Source organism: Centroberyx gerrardi, chromosome 11 (assembly GCF_048128805.1).
Source record: "Centroberyx gerrardi isolate f3 chromosome 11, fCenGer3.hap1.cur.20231027, whole genome shotgun sequence".
Lineage (NCBI taxonomy): Eukaryota > Metazoa > Chordata > Actinopteri > Beryciformes > Berycidae > Centroberyx > Centroberyx gerrardi.
Genome location: NC_136007.1, coordinates 18,231,965 through 18,250,183, shown reverse-complemented (window position 1 = coordinate 18,250,183; position 18,219 = coordinate 18,231,965). Strand labels below are relative to the sequence as shown.

The 18,219-nt window shown below is 42.6% G+C and overlaps 1 protein-coding gene across 1 annotated transcript; it reads left to right on the top strand.

Moving 5' to 3' along the window:
- The first annotated feature begins 463 nt into the window (after window positions 1–463).
- On the top strand, window positions 464–17,806 carry LOC139915508 (protocadherin alpha-C2-like). Its single transcript, XM_071904150.1, has 4 exons — window positions 464–3,004; window positions 6,509–6,567; window positions 10,957–11,042; window positions 17,493–17,806. Exons 1-4 carry the CDS (start codon window positions 464–466, stop codon window positions 17,804–17,806), a joined length of 3,000 nt encoding a protein of 999 aa, XP_071760251.1.
- Window positions 17,807–18,219: the final 413 nt, after the last annotated feature.

The following is an 18,219-nucleotide window of genomic DNA, read 5'->3' as shown; positions in this document are numbered from 1 at the left end:
CTCTCAGCCCCGCAGTATCACCTCTCCTCTATGAAAGCCCCCTCCAGCTTGGCCCTCCGTGAAACTGCCTCCACTTTACTCCCCACTAGCAGCGCCACAAGTGAAACAGTAGACTAAACAACAGACAGATTATATCCTTTTTATTTTGAAGGCAAGTCGTTTCTTTTCCGGTCGTGCTCTGGACATTTGTGGCTAGCTTGACGCATCTCGCAGCTCCAGCGGCAGGGAAACACACCCGTCAGCAGCGCGCAGTGGAGACAAAAAAGCGCATCACGGACAAAGGAAATATGGGTGCGCTGGAGAGGATTCACCTCAAACGGGTAACGCAATGGATGAGCCGCTCCTGTTTCACCTACCGGGGAACCAATTAGCCCACTTTAATGAGGTGGTGGGATGCAAGATACTGCAAGCTAAAAAGGCGGAAAGCTGCGTTTAATCCGTCTGCGGATCCTATGAGCTTGCAATGGCTGTGGCGGGGATATGCAACTGGATAGGGAATAATGTGCCTTTTTATTTTGTGATATTTTTCTTATTTTGTGGCCTTTCCTTTGGACAGTTGCGATACTCTATTACGGAAGAATTAGAAAATGGAGCACTGGTCGGAGATCTGGTGCAGGACCTGGGACTGGATATTCGAAAGCTCGCCACACGAAAAATTAAGGTAACCTCCAACAGCGGTAAACGCTATGTGATTGTCAACCCCAAAAATGGTAAATTGTTTGTCAATGAAAGGATCGACAGGGAGACACTATGTGATTTAACCAGCACCTGCCTTATAAATTTGGAGGTGCTTGTCGAAAACCCCAGTGAGGTGCACCATGTCGAGGTGGAGATCGTGGATGCCAATGATAATGCGCCGCAGTTCCCCAGAGACGAGTATCAACTGGAAATCACAGAATCGGCTTTACCGGGGTCTCGTTACCCAATTGACAATGCTGAGGATCCAGACATGGGGTCCAATTCCGTTCGTATGTATCAGCTTAGCACAAACGAACACTTCGCGCTGGTTTCTAATAAACCCTCCCTAAATGCAAAGCACATCGAGCTTGTGCTCAAAAAGCCCCTTGATCGCGAACAGACGCCTTACCACCAATTAATTCTAAGTGCTGTGGATGGTGGGACACCAGAGAAAACAGCCACTGCTAGAATCAACGTGCGTGTCTTGGACTCAAATGACAACGTCCCCTTGTTTGACAGCTCGGTGTACAAAGTGAAACTGTTGGAAAATTCTCCCAAAGATACCCTGGTAATTAAGTTGAATGCAACTGACCTAGATGAAGGCACAAATGGGGAGGTTTATTACTCTTTCAGCAGCTACACTCCAGAGAGAGTGAGGCAGATGTTCAGCATGGACACCAACACAGGAGAAATAAGAGTGAGGAGCAATGTTGACTACGAGGAGACCAACTCCTATGAAATGTACATCCAGGCAATGGACAAGGGCCCCGGAGCTGTGGCAGCACATTGTAAGGTTGTGGTAGAGGTGGTGGATGTGAACGACAATGTCCCTGAGATAGTGTTGTCATCTCTGTCGAGCCCTGTGAGGGAGGATGCCCGTGCTGACACAGTCGTGGCCCTCATTAGCGTGACTGATCGGGACTCTGGCTCTAACAAGCAGGTGAGCTTGGAGATCCCTGCAGGCCTCCCTTTTAAGATCAAGTCATTCAGAAATTACTACACTCTGGTTACCTCAGCCTTCCTGGACCGCGAGACCACCGCTGCCTACAATGTCACTCTCAGTGCCACTGACGGAGGAAACCCACCCCTCTCCTCTCAGAAAACCATACAGGTGGACGTGGCCGATGTCAATGACAACCCACCGCGTTTTGAGCAGACATCGTACACCGTCTACGTGACAGAGAACAATGCCCCGGGGGCCTCTTTGTGTACTGTGAAAGCTCAAGACGCAGACATCAAAGAGAACGCACGCATCACCTACACAGTGCTCAATGACAACAACCATGGCATCCCTGTCACCTCCTATGTGTCTGTGAAGGCCGATACAGGGGAGGCTTATGCCCTGCGAGCCTTTGACTATGAGTCACTGAGAGAGTTTCACTTCCAGGTCAAAGCCCAAGACGGGGGCATTCCTCCGCTCAGCCGCGTTGCCACTGTCTACATCTACATAATGGATCAGAATGACCATGTGCCGCAGATAGTCAACCCTCCAGGCAACGGCACGCGCTCTATTGAGACGGTACTAAAGAACGCAGAGCCTGGTATCTTGGTGACCAAAGTGGTGGCATATGATGCAGACGCTGGTCCAAATGCCTGGCTGATCTATGTGCTGGAGACGGCCACTGACCTGGACCTGTTCAAGGTGCATGAGCACACAGGAGAGATCAGGACCACACGGAGGGTCCTGGAGGACAACTCCACCTCCTTCTCCCTGACTGTACTGGTGAAAGACCATGGCCAGCCTGCTCTCTCCTCCACTGCCACCATCAATGTGGCTGTCATGGAGGTGCCACCCAAGCTGACTCCTGACCCCAAGAGGATCATCCGACCTCACAGCACATTGCTTTTCTCCAACGTGACTCTCTACCTGATTGTGGCTTTGAGCGCTACCACGTTTGTTTTCTTGGTTACTGTGGTGGTGTTGGCCATCGTACGCTGTCATGCCTACTGCACCCAGCCTGGGTCCTGCTCCCCCTGCTGTGTGTCGCAGAAGCCCCCACCAGATGGTGGGAGCAGTAGCGTAAGTGGTGGCGGAGGAGGCAGCGGTGGAGGTGGGCCACAACCTAATAACAATGTGGTGCTACGGAGAGACCTCAAAGTGGAGCCTCACTACATTGAAGTGCGTGGGAATGGCTCTTTAACAAAGACTTACTGCTACAAGACCTGCCTGACAGCCACCTCTGGTAGCGACACTTTCATGTTCTACAACACAGGACGTCCCATCAGTGGCACCTGGGGCAGTGGCGCCGAGCGCTTCTTCACGAGTGGAAGTGGATTTGTACGCAGACTGAGTATGCCTGATGCCTCGCTGCAAATCTGCCCAGAGGTGTGTCATTAATTTTTTATGTTCATCTTTGTCTGCATAACTGGAAGGTCATGAATCATCATGTTTACGTGGGCTAATATTAGTGGCTTTTAAATTAATTTTATCTAGTTGGAACAATATTAGTTCCAACTATTATTACCCCTTCCTGTGATGACTGCCGAAGTGAATGCTAGCGGGCCTCATTCTATTTGTTCTGTTCCCAGTTATACTGTGCAGTCCCTCCACCCTGCTCAGCACTCACAACACATTAGTGTCAGTCCTCATGTTTTTCAGGGGTCCTGTGTTATTTTTGATGATTCAGAGATTTGTGTTTCAGTTTGATGTTGTCATCATATATCCACTAGGAACAGGTCATGCTGTCTCCACCACTTGCTCACTCTCTGTGCAAGTGGGTTTGACCTTATCACAGTGTGCCAGGTTGTCAGACTGCCACTGTGTGTGTGTGTGTGTGTGTGTGTGTGTGTGTGTGTGTGTGTGTGTGCGTGTGTGCGTGTGTGTGTGTGTGTGTGTGTGGGTGTGAGACGCTGAACAGCTTCACTGGAGCAATTGGGGTTAATTGCCTTGATCAAGGGCACCATGAGAGTAGTTCTTGAGGGGGATTTGAACCAACAACCTTCTGTTCACTCGTGTCCTTCTCTAACCTTTAGGCTTTTGTCACTAACTTGTAGTTTGTAATTCTGATACTGGGTCAGGACTTTTCATTTAACCCTAAGAACACTTGTAGCAGGTTGTCTGCCTCATAACCATTTAAGGGCAGATTTGAAGGGCTGTTAAGTAGACAGTGGGACATCATATTTAGTTCATGTGAGCTCCAGTTCACTTGGCCACGCTTCCATGGTTTTTCACTGATGGTTGAGTTTTGCCCTATTTAACTGGCATGATCTCATGTATACTTTATTTAACATCAAGAAGTCTGGGTTGCTTACTTTCCTAGGCTTACATACACCATTTGTGTAGTCCTCAAATGTTGATGTCTTGTTACTGTATTTGCTCCCCGACTAAGACCTGGTCATGATGATTTTATGCTTGACGAAGCACAAGATTTTTTGTGGAAAACAATGTTTTGACCAAGTTGGTCTTTGTCATAAAAAACTGGTGGAGCTAGAATGTTGTCCAGCAGCAGTAAAAGAGGTGGATGGGCGTATAAATATAACCTTTAAACTAAAAGCACACTGACATAATACACATAATATACTTAAGTGACTTCACTTAACATTTTCAACCATTTTGTGCCCAAACATCTCTGTGTCCAGCACTCCTGCTTGCCTAATGGAGCCTTTGTCTGACAACCTAACAACCCCCGTTTGCCAGCAACTAATTCTTCTACTTAACGCCTGACTGGTTTGCTCTTTTGTTGCTTAACATTGACAAAATTGTATTAGACTTAGATTCAAGCAGTGAAGAGTCTGGACATGACTACAACACGGATGTCTTGGTAGATGTGTTCTGTTTTATGACTCTGGGGGGCTGGATAGATTGATGGCTCAAACATTGAATTAATGTTGTTTTGTTAAATGCCAGATTGTTGGCAGATTGTTGAAACAGAGGTTCTCAAGGTTAAGAATTTACCTCTGGATGGGTCATGTTAAAAAAAATTATAAGATTGTCAGTCACTGGTGCATTAGTAATACACTGAGAAAATGTTTGACCAAGACAAGTGTGGCAGTGGAAATGAAATTAACCTCCAGCCTCTGTTTCTCAGCCCTGCAAATTAGATTTACTCAAAGAGGCTGGGTCCACCAGCAGAAAATACTCCCCTCTGAATTGAACTGAAGAACATAATGTGCCATCTTTATCTGGGACACTTGCTACTGCCTAAGCAGGTTTGTGTCTTAAAGACAGCTTTTCTTATTCAGACTTCTCGAGTTCCAGTACTCCAACCACCTTGATGGTGATCTATTTTGGCATTTGCTGTAAATGTTGCTCACAAACATTTTATGGAATGCCTGTGTACAATATTTACTATTGAGGAAAATGATAAGGCATAATTAATGATCATGAAAATTATGTCAAAAATTAGCTCATTAAAGAATACTTCCTGTTGTTTTCCTGTGAGATTCATATGATTGTTTGAACTGAAAGGCATAACATCAGCAGAATTTGGCCACCAGCAATGCTAAATGAATAAGAGTTATAGGAGCCGTGACATTGAATAGTTTTTAGTCCAACATATTGGTTCATATGGTTCTTTGACCTGAAAGGCGTAAACATCAGCAAAATCTTGCCACCACCAGTGCTAAATGAATAGGAGCCATAGAAGCTGTGACATGCTGAATAGTTTTTAGCCCAACAACCTTAAATCAACACTATTTAAGCTAAAGGAGGCTGATTTTAAATTCATTAAAATATGTTGCAGTTCCCCCTGGGACTCATTTAGTCATTTAGAATTTGCAGCAGCAAAATATTGCTGATGATTGTATGGGTGTTACCAGAGAACCAGACCATGCATTTTAATTTCACCTGGTTTCTCTTTGTCTAAATAACCATCTGAATAGCACATGCATAAACCAACATCACATGAAAGAGGTATCTTTTAATATATCAAGTTTTCGAGTGAAAACCCATTAAAGTGCTAACACAAAAGTGTCTACTTTATACAATATTTTCATTTTGAATGATTGCAGAGTTTTGGATGAGATATGCAATTATCAGAATTAATCAAAGTGAATCACCAGGGAGAGAAGAATATGAACTCTGCTGCTAGACGTCAACTCACAAAGACTATGCAGCTCAGTTCCTGTGGTCTTTTGTAACATGCTAATTGATGATCACATATTTATTGAAATACCCATTTCCAATGCTACATCCTATGGTGCACGTCTATATAGTGTCTAATTTCTGAACATTAATAGGCCTCATTTGTGTATGATTGCCCTCACTAGTACACCCTTCATGCTGGGCTAATACAGTCCAGAGGTATAGGATGTGGTTGCCCTGGTGATGAGGGCTCTTGCTTATTAGGTACTTATGAGGCAGTAATTTACCAGAGGGCTGCTGGGAGCTCCAAGCACTCAACCCGACTACATCAGGAGCAGGCAGATTTACTCCTGTTGCACACAAACACATACATAAGGGCCTATAAAAACACACCAACACTCAGGCAAAGGGCGTAACTCTCACAGCTCTCACATTTACAGAGCAGTGGAGTGATAGACAGTGTCTGCAGACCCATCAATATGGCTTTCAGTCATTGCCCTTTTAAAGTCCTTGTGTGTGTGCATATGAGGTGTCTGGGTGTCAGTTGGTGTCACTGTCTATGTATGTATGTGTGTGTGTGTGGGTGCGTGCATGTGTGTGTGTGTGTGTGTGTGTGTGTGTGTTTGCAATGGCGGACACAACTGCAGTGTTCCTATCACATCCAGAGCTGGGATGTGCATCATGATTAATTGATGAGGCCATGGCCGAGCCTGGCTCTGCTCTGTATGAGATCAAACTAATCTCTCTCTCTCTCTCTCTCTCTCTCCTCTCTCTCTTGCTCTCTCTCTCTCCCCCTCTCTCGCTCAGCCAAAAGCCCCGAATGCTGACTGGCGATATTCCGCATCTTTGAGGGCAGGGATGCAGAGGTAAGCACTTTCCTCTTTAACTGTTTTGTGACTTTTGACCACTTAAAATATCAAAGTTACACCTATTCACCCTATCCACATCCAACCCACCTGACCACTATGACCACCCTCTGGTAAAGTATTCCTCTTTATCACAAGTTGTGATGCGTTATCTCCCTTAGTAAAATATGTATTGAGACATTAAACTACCCATTCATTCCTGCACCTCAAACTGACCTCTGTCTGCAAACACACCCGCCATCAGACAGTGCAACATAATACTGCAGATCAGCAACTGCCGCGATCAGCAGTGACCACTAGTGGCTCCTCGACATCTATTTGAACCTCAACCCCATCCTCTTCCTTTGGGGAAAACCGGGCCGCTGCTCCCCTCAGTGGATGCACAGCGCCGCTACTCTGCAGTGTAATACTATATAGGTCATCTACATTCTGAGTGCCACTTCCCCCAGTTACAGTCTTTAAGCAGGAAGCATGAAGGACAAATGAGCTGACTATGACCTTTCTCAGATCATCAGATGCACACACGCATCTATGTCTGCACGTACAAACGCACACGTGTGCATGTGCGTTTGTGTGTGTGTTTGTGTGTCTCTGTGGGAGATGAGGGGAGAAGTTGTGAACACAGACTGCAGAGGACATTTTGGACTCCAGTTACTTGTTAATTCAGTGGGTGCATTTGCATGCAACATTTTCCAGCTAGTGGTTTATATCCCGATTAAGGCCTTATTCAGGATAAGCTCTTTGTATGCTTTTTTTGTTCTTACGCCAATCGCAGATATCTCAGTATACATGAATTAACAGAATATCCCAAATATTACAGTGAAACAGGACTTACTCAGACTGTAAAAACCAAACCTTAAACGGGATCAGGTTTATGCATGCTGCAGTATCTCAGCTAATAGCGTCATGTCCCAGTTATAGTAAGCAGGTTTCTAATATTTTGAGTATGAGCTTATCCTGGCTATTACAAACAATATTTGGTGTTTTCATTAGCTAACTGTTAGACAGAATATTTGAGTATCCCCAATAATGTCTGAGTAATAATGCACTGTATACAGTATGTAAACACACTCATTAGCTACATTTACATCCATACCATAGATCTTAACGCAATTAGGAGAATACCGCAATCAAGATTGCCAGACCACATGTAAATTGGAGGATGCTCTGACAACAATGGGAATAAAATTGTAATTTGATGCATCTACATCTGTCACTTAATGCATTTTGACATCAGGTGACAAAAGTTGTGAAACCAAGTGTAACCAACGGTTTTACTGATACGATATGAGGACAGCTGGAAATTCTTCTCAGGGAGTAATGAGTTTTCCCTCCACATGCAGTTTAGCCTTTGTACAGAATTCTCATAATTTTATGCTAACAATGCCGGTTGCTCGGGTGTGCAGTCTTCTGCTCCGTCTAAGTTTGATTTAATTGGATATTAGTGTTAATTTATCTGGTGTGGAGAGTATCATAATGTGTATCATGTCATCAAGTCATTGTAACATGACATGGATTAACTAAATCATCATTGCAATTTGCTGCTGCCACTTCTAAAATGGCAGTGCCTGTAACGCACACAGACACTCACATCAACACTTAACCCCCACACTCCTAATGTCCCACACTATGCACAGTCAAACAACTGCAAGCATACAAGAGTAGCAGCATGCAACACCTACGTACATTACTGACCCACATTCCTAATCTAGACAGTCAGTGCTATCTCTGTCATATTCTCACATATTAAAGCAGCACCTTATTTAAAACCCTGAATCCCACAATGCTCAGGATGCACATGAGCATTTTGCATTTGTGACAAATCCCTATTCAATACAACAAGTCTGTTGCAGTTTGAGAGAGAGGGAGAGATAGCACACACTGTGCTGCATTGCAGAGGCCCCAGCCTGGGTAGTTCCTCCTCTATAAGCTCTATATTCATTATGAATGTATGGGGGGAAAACACAGTCTAGTTTTGAATGTGCATACATGCATACACTTGGCTTTGTCTGTTTGTTTAGAAACAGAGTATTACGAGTAGTTTCTAAATGGAGATTAAATATCTAGCGTGAATCTATCTGGTCATATTTGCCATTATGTTTTTAAGGGAAAGTTTGGAAATTTTGACCATAGGCCTACTGATAATTGAAAACATTGTTATCTGTCACACTGTTATCCGAATTTGGGAAAAATCCCAAATTCCAGTTATTAAAAGTCAAAAGATTCCATTGCTAGAATACATATGACATGAAAATCATTTTTCACACTGAAATTATCAAATGCGCAAACTTGTACATGAAAGCTTTTGCCCAGCTAGAGATTTTCTGACTGTTTCTAAGTGGGAGATAATGCAAGTTAACAGTGAGCCTTTCTTTATGTCTAAGTATTCACTGTAAGTGCACCCTGTGGGTTTTCACATTTAGGGACAGGAGGGTGAATATTAAAGGGCATATTATAAGGCAGTTACATACATTAACGCCCCCAGAATTAGAAAATGTATAATTTCACCTGAAGTCTCTGGACAGGTGCAAAAAAAGTAAAACAAGAAAAGCCAAAAAGTACAACAATACATGCACTGAAAAAGTAGGTTACTAGCTGTCTATCTGTGTGTGTGTGTGTGTGTGTGTGTGTGTGTGTGTGTGTGTGTGTGCATGCACATTTGCATGTGTATATTTGTGTATGCATGTGTGTGAATGAAGTTGCAGAGTGCACACAGAACTCCTCTAGAGTTAAGTACTTTATTACAGTGATCAATCAAGGGAGAAACAGGACATTAAGACCAACAGCCGATCACAACCTGCTCCTACACTCTGTCTCTGCAGTAACATTTATAGAATTCCTTGCACGTAGACAGGAAACAGCTTCAACGCCCACCCAGCCACTCAACTCCAACTTCGATCCCATGAGCTGAGTGCTGTGATCATTAACCTCCCCAGTTGCTGGCAGGAGCCGAGTGGTGGGTGAAGGCGAACTGGCCGCAGCCCTGCTATTGCAACACTATTTGGAACAAGTTCATCTGCCAAGAGAAATGCAATATATCAGAGAGCGGAAGGAAAACAGATGGAAACAGGGGAAAACCATCATCCTCGTAGCTGATTTAGAGTCTGCTCTCTGGAACAACAGAGGAACAAACAACATCTCCTCTACAAGAGGAAGAAGAAAGATGGATTAAAAACATTCATCCAGCATGTATGTATTAGGTGATAGTTGTTATCACATGACTGATCAAAAACTTAGATTGTTAAGGTGATATTTATATTTTTAAACACTCATCATGACATGAGTTCATTAGCATTTCCCATTAGACAGGATCTGATATAGTTATCTCTTGCTATCTAGGGTGAGCGCTTGAGTAGAAGCCTAGTTTGGCGGTTAGAAGAAATGAAGGTGGGTGAGAGCAGATATGGCACTGGGTTTATTAAACTAGGCACCTCTGAACACAGATGTCTAGATGATTTAGGTCCATGACACCTCCAGAGGGCTCAGTTCTGCCATCCCAGCACCCCTCATTGATCATCTTGCTATACCTACAGTACACCACCATGACATTTTACCTATACCTAGGCTTACACATTGCATTCATATATGCTGTTTATTAGCTGGTAGGATAGAAAACCAGCAGTTCTCTGGGTTCCAAGGGCCAAAATTGAGAACCGCTGCATTAACTCCCATCTTAGTCTTGACATGGTTTCAGCCGGAGACACTGGCGTTTTCAGATTCTCCAATTCTTCCTGATCAATTATTTCAAACAATAGAAAGCGTCATACTTCTACCAAAAAATAGAAAAAAAAATAGAAAAGATATTCCTTTAGAATCTGACATAGTTAACAGAAATATATAACATTATCTGGGTTGGATTACCGTTCTTTGTATATTTGGTAGAAGTATGACTTTTTGGTAGAAGTTTTCAAAATGGAGTCAAACTACCAGGGTTGGAGCCATACATGAATTGAATTGAGAATGCATTGGTAAATTCCTATTCAGTTCCTGGAGTTGGAATTGGAATGTCACCCAGCTATAAGGAAACAGAATAGGAATTTAATTGGAATAACAGGAAACAGAATTGAATTCCATTAATTCCCATGAAGTTCCACTTCTAAGAGAGGTTGTCTTGACTCGCTAAACATTATAAATTAAACATTATGAATCAAATAATCAAATACATTGAATCATAATGTATCTACTACGATTACGTTATGCATCAAACACCACCTGAAAGGTCCCTTTTGCATGTTATGACATTCAGTATTGATAATATATAACACTATGTGTAATCTCAGATACGTGGTAAGAAAAAAACAAAACAAAACAAAAAAAAAAACATGGGATTTCAAAGAACAGATGTTTGGATGTGTCCAATTAACCTTTATTAATGTGTTTGTGTTCCAGCTCGGTCCACATGGAGGAGTCCTCTGTGATGCAGGGAGCCCAGGGGATGCTGGTTCAGAACTGGCCCACCGTGTCCAGCGCTGCAGGTGAGGGGAAGTCTAGCAGTCACCGTCTAGGGTGAAAAGTCCCAACAGAGTTCTGAATCTGACCGCTTTACTCACAGATGAGACCTACATTTAAACTGTGGCACCTTGACATTAAATCTAGGAGCACTGGAACAACTGCAAATAATTGTGTTGATGTGACTTTTAGTGCCAGCAATTAAAACCCTTTCTCGTCATCTATCTTATTCTAACCAATCAAACATGAGCTTTTTTTTAATCTAAACTGCCTTGTCCTTTCATTAATAGTTGTCACTATTACAGCATTCAGCAATTACAAGATTTATTAAGCTCCAAAACAATCAATCTTGGAGTGTTAGAGTGAGCGCACATTTCATTACAAAATGAATCAAAAGTAGAGGTTGTTTACTTCATACCGACTGGAGTTTCATTATGTGTTATAGCCGACAACTCCCAGCTTTATTGTTGCATGTGTTAATGATTTTAGTGAGAGACCATGAAGATTTAACAGCAAGTTAAGTGCACTACTGGCAGAAACAGTGCTGTGTAGAACAATAACACATGGAATAGATTACTTTATGATTTTGGACATTTTGTACTGGAAGTGAATCAGTGATTTCAACATTCTGTGAGTCAGTGTAGAGATAAAAAGCAGTCTGTTCATAGAAACTAAAATTATTTTCCCGCAAAGGTGGGCACATGTTATAATAATTATTATTGCATAACATTGGTACTGATGGCTTAAACCCTAGAGGCCATCTGTGTTTCTGATGATTCTAATGAGGGACAACAAATGCAATAGGCTGTACATGGAAACTACCATACACCTATATTGTCTGTTAAAAAACCATATCGTTAACCATTAACCATATTGTTAAAAAATCATATATTAGCTGGGCATAATCTATCACTGCCCACATCTTACTATAAACTACTAACCTATCTACATATATACACCTATGGATGCATAATGACAAGAATAAAGCACTGCAAATTTATTCTCAGATCATTAATGTTTAGCACCAGTGCTCCCATTAAAAAAAGCTCATTTTAGAGCCCTGAAAGAAGAAGACATAAAATGCTAGTGATCTCCATGAGGTAAATATGTAGGTGATCTCGAATTCCCATGTGATGAACATAGAGAGCTTAGCTGAGATGCCAAAGGCCTGGAGGCCCTTGTGGAGAGATAGTGATAGACAATAACACCCCCCCACCCCCCACCCCCTCCCCTCCCCCTCCCCACACACACCCCTTAAAAGTGCCCAGCAGCAAGGAGAGGCACACGCTGAAAAAAGCAACTACTTAAAAGAACAAATTAATGGTCCTGATGGGGTGGCAACATAGAAAATGTAGAGCAATGCTTTTAAGTGTAAATAGAGTTGGCCTACAAGATGGCCTCTGCTTCATCATTCACAGTAGTACTGACTTTAAAATTAAGGACTAACAAAAATGGCAGTATTATTTAAAAAAAATATGTAGATTATTTCAGAAAAGCATAGAAAGACATTGGGGTGCGGCTTTTGGCGGTAGACTAGAAGACTCTAAGGTTTTGTCACAATGTTTGGGGCATTGTTAGCTGTTCCCTTTCCACTTTCAGCCCAGGCTCCACTCATTGATTTTCTGTCTACCAGCAGGAATTAGAACGTAGGAACGAGACTCTAGGGTGAAGGGGAGCATCACAGTCAATCACTCAGCAAGTCAGTGAGAGAGCATGTCTTACTGTCTGTCAGCATGCATGTGTGTGTGAAAGCTTTTCTCTCTGTGGGAAAGAGAGCTGGGGAATGATGAGAGAGAGAGAGAAACTGTAGCAATTCCCAGTATTTCTCTGCCGTTCTGCTGCAATTTCGTCGAGCAGATGGAAAGCTACCACCCTGGTCTTGCAAAGAGTCAAATAATGTCTCAAAGCAGAGTGCAGAGTGTACTGCAGACTTATCTGTAGTGCCTTGTTGCAGAAGGGAGTAATGTGTTAGGAGTGGCTCAGCGTTAACGGCTAGTCTTGTATTGCAGGTTGATCTTCTTGTGGTGGAGTCATGTTGTGTCACATTTTCATGTCTGAGGTGAATTGTTATTATGATGAAGTTGTGTGTTACGCTGCAGTGCATCTGAAGGTGACATCACATCCTAAATTGCATTTATGTAAGTGACCCATGGCACAGAGGAGGGAGATACAGTTGACTGATGCTGGAGGGGGTAAGAAGCTATTATCAGTAATAAGAGAGGGACATAATGTGGAGAGATCCTGTACCATTCAAAGCAATTTGGGAAAGGGAAAGGAGAGCAGATACAGTACATAGGGGGATGGAGAAAGAAAGCGAGGTGTGGGGGGATGGAGGAAGAGAAAGGTTAAGAGGATTGGCAGGTTCCTGCAGTAGTGTTGTTGCTAGGGAACGCCATGTGACCTGTTGCTAGGCAACACTGTCTAACTGAAAGATTGCTGCAGCAGCCGCACCCTCCATCAGCAGGGAGTGGGCGAAGGCAGTTTCCATGGCAACCAGTCATATCTCTGAATGGAAGATTTAGAGACAGAAAAAGGAATAGGAGTAGGGAGGGGAAAAGAGAAGGGGACTCGGCAAGGACAGGTATTAAGAAGAAAGAGAGGGCATGTAGGAAATAATGCAGAAAAAGGATGATTTTTTTTTCATGCAGAATACATGTGAGGCACCGTGCATATTCACGCAAGGAGAGCATGATTCTCAAATGTGTGCATGTGTTAGAGCGCACCAGAGTGTTTCATTTTAGATGGCAATGTATCTCAGACTAGACAGGAAATAAGACAGCCTACTTTAAATGTAGGACATCAGGTTAGACGAAATGAGGCTTGAACCACCCAGATATCTAGGTATCATGGCAACCTCCTCACAAGGAGCTACACTGACCTGCTTACCAGCAGTTACAGCATAAGCCATTTCAGATGGATGTTTGCTGTGAAATATAGGCTAATATGAAGCAATGGCACAGTTGCAAATAATCCTCCATGTTAGAGAAACAATGGCACTGGGTAAGCAGAGCCTGTCATAGCTGAATGCACTCCTCCAAGCAGTGTCATGACCTGCTCATTGTAAATTACATTTTTTCACACACGCGCGCGCACACACACACACACACACACACACACACACTGGAATATCTTTGATTAATACCTGCTCCAGAATTCTCATTAATAGTGTCATTGGTTAAGGTTAGCTACAGCCAGTGAAGAAAGCACTGGGATTGCCAAAGACACCAAGACAATTTCATTTGATAAGACACAAACACTTGACACTGTGGCTCAGTTGGTCATGCAGTGGAATATGAATTGCTCTAGCCTCATCAGGTGTATGTAGCAACAGGAACTATAGGGCTGTGATAGTATACCATTTTCTTCACCAAAGGAGCAGAGTAACATACTGTACAATTTGTGGTGTTACCACCAGTCCATGAATCTGCCACACTTACCTTACCTTGTCTGATGGATTCTCACAATTCTCACAATAACAGAAGGGACAGCTTTACACAGCAAAATTTGAAAATATAGCTTAGGTCCTGTTTATTCTACCAACCATGATACATGTTCCAATGCTTGATTAAGTAGGTCATAGCCTAACTGCAATAGCCAAAATCATCAGATCGCTGATCCGATAAGCACCATAGTCAAAGGCATATTTGAGGACATGAATTTACTGCCAACCCGATTTGTAAAATTTTCTGGGAAACGGTTGAAGCTTTGGGAAACAGTTGACGTATTTCCACTTGATGGTCCAAGTTCAGCTAATAATAGAGGATGAGTTCCAAGATCAAATGTTGTCATGCTTGATCTTTGATGTTTGTCTTCCCTCAAAAATCATATTGCTTCATCTAACTTGGCTGGTTCACTCTTGTCACCCATGTCAAAGTCAAAATGTGCTTGAAATAAGACTTAACATTCAGGTTTAAGAACCAGATATATAGTCACTATACATTAATACAAAATTTCTATTATTGAAGTGGAGCAGTTGATATACTCCACTTATTCCACCTCTGTTTATTCCACACTATAGCAGTGTACATCCTACTATCACCATCATTAGGACTGTTGTGACCAGGTTTTGTGTTGCATCATTTGGTACACATGCTTGGGCCTTGTATTAATTCAGTTGTTTTTCTTAGTAAATGGCATACATATGTTGTTTTTCTTTCTCAACTTACTATCAAGTGACTATAATGCATCACTAAAAGTCGACTGAGTTTCAGGTGATACAATAGTGTGAAAAGTAGTCTATAACTATTTCATGTCAGGGTTAGGGTTAAAATAGGGTCATGGTTAATGTTAGGGTTAAGCTAAATTCAGGGTTAGAGTTGAATAGTCTGTAGAGATGCAACAAATAGGCAAGTGTCATCTACGTTTTGTCACTTGATAGTTGAGTATCAACATTGGACTATCCAAATAAAGTGTTGCCAAAGTCTTGTGACTGAGTATCAGAGTCATGCTTGCTCCCACTAACAATTCTGACCCAACTACACTCATCCACATCCATATTTGCAGATCTCATTTTACTCACCAGCTGTATTTATGAGCCTGTTTGTCCTTCACCAGATGAGAAGCCACATTTTTTTCTTCCCTGAACTTTGAAAGGGATCGAATGGGACTTATTTCAAATGCCAAAACAAATTCCTTTTCTCCCCAGTCCCAGATGTAATATCTGCACTAGATACAGACAGACACACCACACTGACAAACCATAATTTTTATCGACCTAGCTAGCTAGCCTTACAGCATTAACTCCATGTAACGTTATATCTACCTAGATTAATACATTAACAATTAAACAAGCTTAAACATTAAACATTAAAAGTCATATGGCTAGCATGCTAACTTTGTTTTCTTTTTTACAACAAGCATTCCTGTCCAAATGATTTATCTTTAGTTTGAGTAATAAATGCTGACAAACTGTCCTCCTGGAGTCTAGATTCAGAGTAGAGTCAAATCTGTTTGTTTGTCCTTTATCAATATTAAAGGTATGTGCTTTCCATTTTCATGACCCACCAGCCACAGTGCAAGCAGCTTGTTTCTATGGCAACTGATGGCAACACAAAATGCCTCCTGAAATCTCCTGTGCCCCTTCTAGACATCACCCTGTGTAACATGAGCCAAAATTGAAAACATCTGTATTTCCCTTCAGTGGTCATACCCTGACTCTCTTGAGACTTTAAATTATTAATTTAGGGATCCTGGATCTTCACATGATAATTATTTAATGTAGCTTAAAATAAATAGTTTCTATTTTTGCCAGTATAATGTCAATTATTTATATCTGTATGATTTGTAAATGTTGCGGGTAAGTACCACAATACTTGACCTTTCCTGCTATATTGGATACTGTGTGTATGCATCAGTATGAGTTTGCATAAGCTAATATATGATAGCTTTGACTCATCTATCTATGATTTTATGTGTTCCCTAGCAGGAGGGGTTAAACAGAGCCATAACACTGAGCGATTTGTTGACCAGTTTGATAGCATCCTTTACATCAGCTCTCCTTATAGCCCAGACAAATAATTTGCTCACATACTCCATATTCATTGCGGGGACTCTGCGAGACTCTGTGTGGACAGTGTGTATTTTCAGAGTAGTGTACTTCCCAAAGGGACAGTGCTTGAATTCATTCCAGCACTCCAGCGATGTCATAATTAGCCTACAAAGAAAAATCAAACAGAATCTCTTTGCAAGGGCCTGTGTTTGATCTAAATAAAATACAGACTGAAAGTAGGTCAGTGCAGAGGGAACTGGTGTGGGCCTGAGAGCACCGTGTCTGCAGAACCCGCCCACCCCCATCTTCCTTACTCTCTCTCTCTCCCTGCCTCTCTCTCTCTCTCTGTCCCTCTCCCTCTCTCTCTCTCTCTCTCTCTCTCTCTCTCTCCCTCTCTCCTCATCTCCTCTTCTATCATCCTCTTCCCTTTTCATTGTCATTTTTAACCTCTTGACCTTAATAACTATTTATGTCTCATTTCCCACTTTACATAATCTTCTTTCTATATATAAAGGTCTCCCTTTCCCACATTTTCTCAGGGTCTTATTTCCACTTGTTATCTGGGTTCCTTTCTCTGTCACATCCATGCTTGCATATTGGATGTTGAATCCCTGTTTCTGGCCTGTGAGAGTAGGATTAGGTTGTTGCCGTCCAAACATCCAAATACGAGTCACATTGCTGTGCTAAACATCCCTCTGGTTTAAAGGTTAGTCCCCTCTAGTGTTCCCTCCTGTTGTTCATCGCTGTCCTAAAAATTTCCACTCCCTGTGGCCATCTCTCCATTGTCATGCTGCTGCTCTGCTGGTTGCTTGATTTTGATTACTCGTCATATGCTCTACATGTCTGTTTTATGAACATCTCAAAGACCAAATATGAGTCTAAATAGGGTTACTATCAGCAATATGTGTTAAGAGCAATTGTGTAATTTTTGATAATTTAAGACATGACGTGTTTTCTTTTATCTTTTTCCTTCGTGTCTGCTGGATAGATGGAGAGGGCGGCGGAGAGCTGTCACCCCCGGTAGGAGCCGGGATCAACAGCAACAGCTGGCACTTCCGGTACGGCGCGGGGCAGGGCTACGGCCCTCCTCAGGCCCTGAAGCCCGGGGAGATTCCTCCCGAAGCCTTCATCATCCCCGGATCCCCTGCCATCATTTCCATCCGCCACGAGCCGGGACCTGTGGACGACAAAGGTGACTTCATAAGCTTTGGCAAGAAGGAGGAGGCCAAGAAGAAGAAGAAGAAGAAGAAGGACAAGAAGGACAAGAAGGATAAAGGAAAGGAGGATGGGGGGGAAGAGTAGAGGAGAAGGGGTGACTTGAAAACAGAGCTACCAACAAACTACCATCCAAATTACAGAGCCAGACAAAAAAAAAAAAAAGCCAAATGCATATTTTAGAAGCGAGGGAGCCTCCCTGTGGCGTATTTGCATAGACATTGTACAGTGGCCAAACCTTCAATAGACGGGACTTGGCTCCGCTACATGCTAAACAAACCTCTTTTCTTTCTTGGCCCATTTTGGCCTATGACCTAAAGTCTTAAGGAATTGGGTCGAAAAATTGTCCTTAGTAGCCAGACATCCTCTGGAAGAAAAGGCTGGACCAAATCAAACTAACAGAAAGGATTATATTGGATTAGATTAGCCTTTCTGTGATGACCATTTTGCTGTCCCACACATTGTTGAATAAAACACACCTGAAACGGAGCACTATCTGT